The sequence below is a fragment of the Hippoglossus hippoglossus genome, chromosome 8 (genome assembly GCF_009819705.1).
Source record: "Hippoglossus hippoglossus isolate fHipHip1 chromosome 8, fHipHip1.pri, whole genome shotgun sequence".
NCBI lineage: Eukaryota > Metazoa > Chordata > Actinopteri > Pleuronectiformes > Pleuronectidae > Hippoglossus > Hippoglossus hippoglossus.
The window spans coordinates 11,346,961-11,356,983 of NC_047158.1; the positions used below are offsets into that span (position 1 = coordinate 11,346,961).

General features: G+C 41.0%; 1 protein-coding gene across 1 annotated transcript in view; it reads right to left on the reverse strand.

Annotated features, from left to right (window-relative positions):
• The window catches only part of mybpc2a (myosin binding protein Ca), a 55,861-nt gene extending 51,208 nt beyond the window's left edge, over positions 1–4,653 (reverse strand). Inside the window, exon 1 of the mRNA XM_034592822.1 lies at positions 4,509–4,653. Within this exon, the coding sequence (XP_034448713.1) occupies positions 4,509–4,521 (13 nt within the window). The 5' untranslated portion in view covers positions 4,522–4,653. The remainder of the gene's footprint in view (positions 1–4,508) is intronic.
• Between the last annotated feature and the right edge of the window lie 5,370 nt (positions 4,654–10,023).

Consider the following 10,023-nt stretch of genomic DNA (forward strand, 5'->3'; position numbering starts at 1 on the left):
ATTTTATGGCACGGCTGTAAACTTTCTTGATGGTTTGAATGAACTGTTATAATGTGAGGTGAATAAAGTCGCCTCAACCTAAGAAAACAGTTTTTAAATGCAGCTCTTATTTAGGGGTGAGGAATCTGTGGAGTTCGGTAAACAAAGGTGGCTTTAAATACCGTAACAAGCTGTCATCCACTTCAGCTTTCGATTCATTTCCCTTTGTCTTGCAGCTCACATCAACACAGACTGTGCTGCAAATAGGCCAAGGCCTTTCAATCACAGAGGAAGCTTTTAGAATAAAGTCTGAGTGTGTAGCCTGTGCACAACACACCACTGGGGCTGTGTTTAAAGAGTCTTTGTAAATGATAGATCAGGGTTCAGTTAACTTTTTGCTCTCTCTCTCTCTCTCTCTTTGTAGGCCCTCGTAGCACAGTCACTCGACTCTGCATCTGTCTGTAATCCATCAAGCAGCCAGTGCATACCTGTGGGGACCTGATGACAGCCTTGGTATGAGGTAATGCTACACTGGACATGCGTTTAGGCAGGGGTGACAGGATGTTAGCCTCCTCCTACCCTGCAGCTAATATGGGTGACAAGAGGTTTACAACTGCTACCCTGCAAGAAGATTCGTAGATGCCCGGTAGCTAGTTTTAAAAAGATACACTTCAAGTATAGCTTCACAGTGATAATATGCACACAGCGGTCCACAATCCTGCTCAGTTCTTGTCCAGTCTTAATTGATTTATCATGAACTTTAGGTAACTTTGTTGATAAAACATGTGGTTAACCAGACAATGGTGTTAAACCACTTAGCACAATTGATTCAAGCAGAAAAAAATCCATGAGGAATCAAACAAAAAACTTAAATAAAGAAAAAATATAACTCCCAGAAGCATGAAAATAAATGCAGAGTAGACCAGTAGCAGAGCTGAGCTGCTGTGGTTTCTAATGCTCTCAGTATGTTTGCTGACTCGTCACTCAGGCTCAGGATCATGTCTCTGATGGTAGTAGAAGTCATTTTCTTCTTCTTAACTTGGCCATGTGGTTTGAGCTTATATAAAGTGTATTAAAATGCCGCCATCTTGCAGCATCATTTGAAGCCTGAGCTGTAGCGATCTGTGGATGGAACCTCTGTATCGAGGTCCTGGTAAAGTACACACGCTCGACCAATCACGAGTCAGTCTCAGCTGTCAATCATGATGTTTTTTTTTAATAGTATATAAAAATGATACTAAATAATAAATACAAATGAACTTTTAGCATTTTAAGGAAATACAATATTAATGTCATCGTATTTCTAACTTTTTATTGAAGAAAAGGGTGTGTAGCGGTGAGCTAATGGCATGGTGAAGCAGCCGAGTTGAGAGGAAACAAGTGAAGTCACTAACAAACCATTGAAACCATGAAAACAGCCTCTTCTTTTAATTTGTTCAGTCTCATTAGACAGTTTCACAAAAGCCTGAAGAGTTAGCCAACATAGTCCCAGGCTAACTGAAGCTGCTAACCACAAAGAGCGGTAACAATCACCGAAAAAGAGAAGAGCGTGGCTCCTAATGTTTGATTTGCTAACAATGTTGTGTTGTAGATGATGACACCAGAGAAAAATGTGTATCTCATTATTGGAAATGTAAGGTGGTGTAGGGAGGATATTTTTACCTCCACCTAAAAGGTAAGGTGTGTTTATTTGTTTGTCTGTTAGAAAGCAGAATTACGCAAAAACTCCTGGATAGATCACCACTAAATTTGGTGAGAGATGTTGTATGGGTCAGGAGAGAATCCATAAAATCTTACTGCTGATTCAGTGATTTTTTTACACTTCAACAACGTTTCCGTTGATTTCTCAGAGAATAACTCATCTTGATCTTGATTCCACAAGGCATATTTAGGGGGCTGGTATTTATTAGTGTGTGCAATTTAGTGCAGATCCAAAGAAAAATCCAGATTTAGTGAATTTAAATTTGGGGACTTCATGAGGGGACTGTTGGGCCTTGGTGGAGGTATGTGCTCTTTGAGTGCCCTTCTCTTTCACTCCTTACTTGTTCATACATGTTTTCTGTTGTGAAGAGGGTCTAAATATACTCTGAATTCATAGGAAAAGGTGTTAGGTCTACCCTGTGCAACAGATGGATGGAGACATCTCTCTGGGGCCTCACTATTTGATTTCAGTCATGATTAAAGTCTATCTTTGCAAAACTGGGCCCTACTCTATCCTGTACAGGGAGGGACCTGTACTAATGCTGGCCTATTACCAGTAATTCCTGAACACACTTAGCAATGGAGCAGTGCCAGAGAACTGGCACCCTGCAACTTTTGGCATCAACACTAGTGCTCAAGGTCTTATTGTTCCATATGTCACTCGTTCCAAAGAGCTCATGCTTCCTCAGAAAACAAGTCAACAAATCAGAGCTGTTGAGAGAAACAATGATCGTGCCAGGCTGACGTGTTTTTTTCCCCATAATAGTTCAATCAGTGTTTATCCAAGTGGTCGCACCCGTCCCCTCCCAAAGGCGCCTTTCCCTTCATGGACCCATGAAGCCACACCCGGGACTCCCACACTTGAGAACTATTCTTGTGGCTGTTTATTGGGATGCGTGCTCCTTACACTACCCAAAGGCTTCTTGTCCCATAACCGTTGAGACCAAGACGCCGCAGAGGGTGTCACATGAGACACCTGATCGACAGGGGCAGAGGGGGCCCCAAAGCTGAGAAAGCGTCATGAAGTTCAAGAGATAGGCAACAATTTGGGATGAGTGGAAACACAAGAAGAAGAGGAGCCTGGGAGGAGGTAGTAATGGGGTGTTGAGAATATGATACGTGTGATGTCAGGACGCTGGTAAGATATATTGAAAGGCAGGGATGGGATGACTGCCTGATGGAGAATAAAAAAGGAACCGGTATGAACTGCTGTGGAAGGCAAAGATTCAGATCTATCAAATGAACTTCACACATCAACACTGACACGGATCGCCATATGTGGACTTTTAAGGATCCGATGAATAACGCATCTTGGTTTGAGGGAAATGTATTTAGGAATTTTTGATCACTGAAACAGAAAACATGATTCCTCGACTGAAATCCAGAAAAAGTTTCGATTTTTCACGTAGGCTACCCTGCAGATTGACGAGGGGAGATGGTGCCAGCGGATGAGACGGCGTAACAGAATGAGGGAGTCAATCAGGGTCAGACAGATTGTGTCTGAGGTGCAGAGATATGACACAAGGTAGTTACACCTGACTTGGCAGAGGCCCCTCGAACAAATCATCCCGCTCATCTCTTCGCTTTTACCGGGTTCCTCCTCCTTTCCCTCCCGTCTTCCTTCCCTCTTTTCATCGTGCATGCACTCGTTTCTCAGGTTTCAAGCTACCCGCTGATTTACCGCGCTTTGAGGTCACTGTTGACAAAGGCAGCCGAGCATATTTTAGGCCCCATGACTGATGGTACATTATGACATACGTTACAGCCTGTGGAGTTTACTGTCACATAATACAGTATCAATGGTCGATTAATGTTTCAGTGCGGAGGTTATTAAATGCGCTAGCACCTACATGGTAAAGGTTTGCTGCACTGCTGGGACTCCATAAGTGCAGTTTAGTTGATGTGCAATGAAAGGTCTTATTATCAGTCATGAAAAAAGGCATTTACTGTCCTTTACACACCCTGTTTTTCAATTTTTCAATTGAAGGACTTCGATTTATTTAAATTTATTTAAAACATCGGTTAATTAACCTTAATATCGCATAACTGGACTTGCCCATTTATTTGAACAGCCCTGTAGATGACATAAACGCAAAGCATATGTACTTAATCTTTGCATAAAAGGTAGTCACATAAAATAATTACATATAGCAATTAATCTCTACAGTTATAACCTTAAACCTAGTTTCTGACTTCACCATAAGTATGTGTGCTGACTTTTGCCCTTTCACCACTCCTGCTGCTTTCCTCAGCTTAATGCATTAAAAGGGCCTGAGAACATCCCCCGTTTCTCACACACACACACACACACCCATCATATTTGTCCCTGCAGTGACCACAAGATCCATTATCACTGTCATTGGAGGCTTCTCTGGGCATTTATAGATGTTTCTTTTCATAACTTTGATCTCATTTTACATTTACTTTGATGAAAAAAAAAATAACTTTACATCTTCCTCCCTAGAAACTGTTAGATATTAGTTGAAAATAGTAAAGTTAAACAGAGAACGATTCACATGCACACAGACTAATTTCATATTATGTGTGGGGGGGGGGGGGGGTTGTGACTATAATAGATAAATAAAGCATATCGTCTTTGTTTTGGAAAAGTAGTAATAGTAATAAAACTGCCACATCTTGGTATTAAAAGTAATACAATACTAATGATATTCATACATACATGCCAGTGTGCATCATGATGCAGTTACAATCTAAATGATCCCAAATTCTAACATTTCATCAAGACTGAGTTTAAACTATGGGTCAAAAATTATTTTGTAATTCCAATTCCACTGCATCTTCCGTTTGTTTTGGGGTTATAACCTTACCTGGCTCAGGCATGTCTGTGTCTGGTTACAGTGATTCCTCTGAACGTGTCTTCCTTCCTCCTTGTATGTGGATCTGCCTGTATTTCTTCCTTCGTCCCCTTTTATCACCTCTACATCCCCCCCCCCCCACCCTCCCATCAAAAACACACACAGACTCCACACCACTGCCAGTCACTTCACCCCCACCGACACCCCAAGAAGTGGAACAAGGAAGGAGGAGAGTGACAGTTTGGTTGTCACTTGAAACCCTGGCAGGAGCAGCGGAGCTTTGCGGACGAGAGGGAAGACACCATGAGGGGTAAAAGCGTTTCAGAGCCATTAAAAACCTGCCAGCTGATGAACTCATGAGGCCCTGGAGACAGAACGTTAACAATGACCGATGCTGATCAGCTCTGACTGACAGTTTGACCGGGTGATAGACCTGTCAGCATTTAAACGAAGCACACTAAAACGACTTTATATAACATATCTTCACAGGGAACAGGATCAAAGTTGACCAAAAAAGGGAGCTAAAATCTTTCATATCCCAAACGTATACTTTATTTCATAATTCTTTTGTAGTATTTGAAATATAATTGTGATAAAATCCCCTTCACCCACCCTTCTTCACAGCAGTAAGAACCACAGGGTGGAAGAGATCCAGGCCATTTTTATGTCTCTGTGCTCATTTTGCACCTTTTGATGTCATTTTGTTTATTGTGGAGCATTTGTTTCTTCTTTATTTGTTTTCTATTTATTTGTGGTCATATTGTGATTGGTTTTGTGCTTATATGGCAATTTTCTTCATCTCTTTGTAGTGGTTTTGCATCTCTTTTTTGTTATTTTGTGTGTCTCTTTGGTCATTTTGCATCTCTCTGTAGTCATTTTCGTGGTTTTGGTTGTCTCTTCTTATTTTGCATTTCTTTTTGGTTGTGTCTCTCGTCATTTTGTGTCTCCTTGTGGTTGTTTTGCATCTCTTTTTACTCCTTTTATGTCTCTTCGTGGTTATTTTGTGTGTCATTGAGAACATTTTGTCTTTTTGTTGTAGTTTTTTGTCTCTTCGTGGTAATTTTCTGTGTCTTTGGGGTCAGTTTGTGTCTCTTCTTATTCTGCATCCTTGTGGTTTTACGGCTGATGTTTTTCTCGTTTTTAGTCTGTTATCTAGTAACAGCCGCATCATACAGAGGCTCTGGTCAAGGGCCTTCATGACCCCTTTGGCCCCTGGACCCCCTGAGCACAGATAGGCCTGTTCAATAATCCGTCCCTGATAAATGACACTTTGCTTCACAACAGAAATGTATAATGTTTCATAAAGAGTAAATAATGATAATGTAATATAATCTAAGTTCGGTATAACTCAACCTGTTATAACCAAATGATGAGGTGAAAACGTGAGACTTGTTAAAAAAGTCAAATGTAAGCTCACCCTTCCTCACCCAGTTATTTTCTCACAGTCCCTGAAGCGGCTGAAGAAGAGGAGTAAAGGAAAGAAAAGCCCTGGGATGAATACGAGGGAAGAGCAGCAGCAGCAGCTTTGTGCTCCTACAGGCTCTGACAATCCCATTTGTTCTCCAGCAGCCATCCCTGTCATCGGGGTGTGTTTTATGAGACTGGAGGCTCGTGCACACAGATATGAGAAACAAGGTCAAAGACAGTAGCAAGAGGTCGGTAACCTTATGAGTTCTTGAAGAGGTTTACATTTTCCAACACGTTTCAGACATGACTGTAAACACCTACACCCCATGTTTATATGATGAGGATTTGCCATAGATGACATGTGTTGTGAAATAAATATATATTCCCTTCACATTACAAAGAAAACACATAAATATGAGTGACAGAAGCACAATTGTGGACTCTAAATGGTAATGCATCACGTGTGGACATTCTAAACCTCAATGTTTAATTCTGCACTCGTCTTCTCGCTCGCCCCAAATCGCCCGGGCAGCCGTAACCTTGACTGTAACAATAAACATTCTTAAGTCAGAAAGAGAGGAAGAGATTGAAGAACGGCTATTTAGGGCAAGTGCAACTTGAGATTCAGATGTTCAAGGAGAACAAAACACCCTCAAGGAAGATTAGAGGGCTCTGTAAAAGTTCCATGAGTCCAATGTATATTCCAATTTTAAATTATTCAACTTTTAAGCAGAATTAACTTTAATAAATGGGGGGGGGGGGTTATGATTCCGCAGGTCGTCAGCGATGATTTCTCATCTCTTTCGAACAGGTTGAAATGATTCATATATTGTGGATTCAAAGCAGATATAAGAGACTAACTATAGGTGTCCTACATGATCCGGTGAGCCACTGTGGAGGATGACACCACAGTTATTCAACACTTGCATTAGTGCACGTTAAGCCAAACTGAGGCAGGTCCTCTCTACCTTTACAGTCACTTTCCCATGACCGACCACCCCCACTAAAGCTCAGCGTTCAATATTCAGCGTTGAAATTCAAGCCTAAGAAATCATTTTGCGGACAAAACTTAATTGACTGCTCACATTTTTTAAGGATCATGGCAGTGAGAAGATGGCGGACTAATCTGTTGCACAAACGGAGGCAGGCTTTCTAAATATTTCAGTAAACACACAGCTCCGTGTAAACCTGACAAATTTCATCACATGCTGCCTGATTACCAGGGTTGATTTGATGCCACATCAAAAGATGCTAATGAGATTTTAGAGTGTTTTCTGTGTCAGAGTGCGGCAGCACTGTCGGATCTCTTACTTTAACATAACATTTAAAAATCAAGACAACATTTTCCAATTTTATTTTAAGAGCCTGGTGAACTGCATGGTTTTTTGTATACAAGTCACTGATGTGTATTTGACTGTGTGCTAAAACTGAGCACGATAAACTGTCAAGAAAGTGATTGATTTGAATCAGTAATGGAAACAACCACATTAGACTTAATTAAGATTAGTTACTTTGACAAGTCGAAACATTTTGAGGTTTTTCTCCTTTCTGTATCAAGTTTGATCAACTTTAAAGATTCAGTGTGCGCTGTGCACACTGCTCCTAACAGGAGGCAAATCTATGGTGTCCTTTAGATAATGTAAAAGCATGAAACATCTTCCCTCGAGCCGTTTTCACACATGCACAACGCAGCGGGAGGTGATTTGTTTGAGACATTTGTTTTCTTTTTGTTTTTGTTTTTCAGTTTTGCGTCTGTCGCATGTTAGAAGTGTCTTCAATCCTGCCACTCACTCGCGGTGAATCCTGCGGGGAAACTCCTGCTGTGTGCTACGACATATGCACCTTCTCCAGAGAAATTGCGGAGAATATCCAGAGTTCAGTGTCTCTGAAAACATCTTATAACAGAAATTAATTTGACAGTTCTGGGCTTCTGTAGAAACATGTCAGTGCAACATGGTCAAAGCAGGCCAGCAACGACCATTGAGTTGCTGGTACAGGAGACTGCAGTTACATTATGGTTGGAAACCCAGATGCCCCTGCCACTAACTTTCAGCCAAAAGCTTTGTAATCTTAGAGGTTTGTTTGGACACTACAACATCTAGTGTGTGTATATGTCTGGGATGGTGGTAAACAGTTAATCACTTTCTTTCTCAATTTTCATGATCCTTTTTTAACAGTGCACAGTCACACAGGACCTGACAGCATCTTCCTTCAAAGACAAAGTCCTGTCGTCTTCTCAGCTAAATATACATGTGTTCATATACTTTAGTAAAAATGGGAAGGTGACACCATTGTTTTGTCCAATGACAGAGAGTAATGGGTCGCCCCACTGAGCGGGATTAGATACTGCACGTGTCTGAATACTTCAAAGGCAGAAATAAGCGGGGAATTACATGCTTCAGTCGCCATATGGTCCGTACAGAGCGCCCCCCCCCCCACAACCCCCACCTTCAAACTGAACAGGAGCCAGACAGACAGTAATGTGATTACAATTATGTGTCACAAGCACATTCCAGTTCTTATATATCCATCCAACTTTAATCTGACTTTGAGAGTAGGTATTTAGTTTAGTGTAAAAAAAGGCATAGAGGTAATGACCTCTGATCTACTGAGCGGGCCACATGGCTTTCATAGCACTGCCATACAGGTCAGTAGTAGCCAGTCAGATTTACCTTTAGCCTCAGTTTACCCTCAGGTTTGGCTTTTAGCCTAATTGTGATTAAAAGGCTAAAACTCGCCACGGTAAAATTTAGATTATTATTATTTTCATTATAGCAACCAGTCTGACAGAGACAATGTTAACAGTGTCAGGTTGGACATGTATAAAAGTGTTTTTATTGTTTTTATCCTAAGAAATGTTTTTATTATTTTAGTGGTTTACAGTTAAAGCGCCCAAACCATAGACTTTATATAAAGATGGACGACATGACAGCTTCCAAAGGTTTAGCAAAACCTCTTCCATCACCCAAGGTGTCTTGCTGCAGTGAATGTCAAATAAACCTTCATTTTAGGTAGTTCTCAGTGTTCATATTTCAGATCATTTTGGTTTTCGTTTGTTATTTGATGCTATAAAAACGAGGTGAAACATCATGATTGACAGCTGAAACTGACTTGCAATTGGCCAAGTGCATGATTCAGCAGGTCCTCGCCACAAGGCTCCATCCCCTGAACACTACTGCACAGTCTCTGGCTCCAAAGGACGTCATTGGAGTAAGATGGCAGCATTCATAGCCTGGATATTTTGGCTTCATTTCTGGTTAGTGGGAGGAAGTGGAGATGTATTGTCCATTTTTCTTGACAGTCAACGCCCCAGCACCATGGACTCAGTTATCCAACCAATTTAATCTTTAGGGTCATCTTGCTCTTTGTGTAGCCACGTCTTAACTCATATGAATTTTTAGTTTTTGACCTTTCCCGGATTGAACATTCCTGTCGTTAAAAATTATTTCGACTTTTTTTTTTGTCAGTAATCTTCCAATGTGAGCCAAATTCTCTCAAATGTCAGAACGGAAATGACCCCAGACAATGGTTTGACACCCTCCAACCAAGAAATGTTGCTTGAGCGTGAAAAAAACGAGGTGAAATCAAGTTTGTTGTCTAATCAGACAGTAAGTTCTTGATATTCTCAACTTTAAAGGATTAACACTCAAAATTCAAAAATCCTTTTCAGCACTTTGATGCTGAAATGCTGAAGTTTAAAATGATAGATGCCTTTCACTCGTATCCACAGAGGTTTTATTGCATGTCAGCAGAACTCTTCAGCCAGGAATAAATTGAGAAATAACTTACATCAATCACTTTTGGCAGAAACCTGCTGCTGCCTCTGTCTTCTTTCGGGGTGCGATATTTTCTAAGTTATAGGCTCCTTTGGCTACGAGCCCAATTGGAGAAGTCACAGACGTTCTGCCCCGCGGTCGACCCTTTGACTCTTTAAAAAATTCTGGCAACTGCAAACCAAGTTAAATGAGTAAGTGAAGCCAGGATCTAATTGCACACGGGCCCAGAGGAAAAGAGCAGCAACATCATTTATAAATTCTTGTTTGGAGGAGTAACATATCATAGCCTGTGCTCACTGAGTCTATATTGAGCTAAACGAATGCTGCTAAAAAACTAAGGTCAC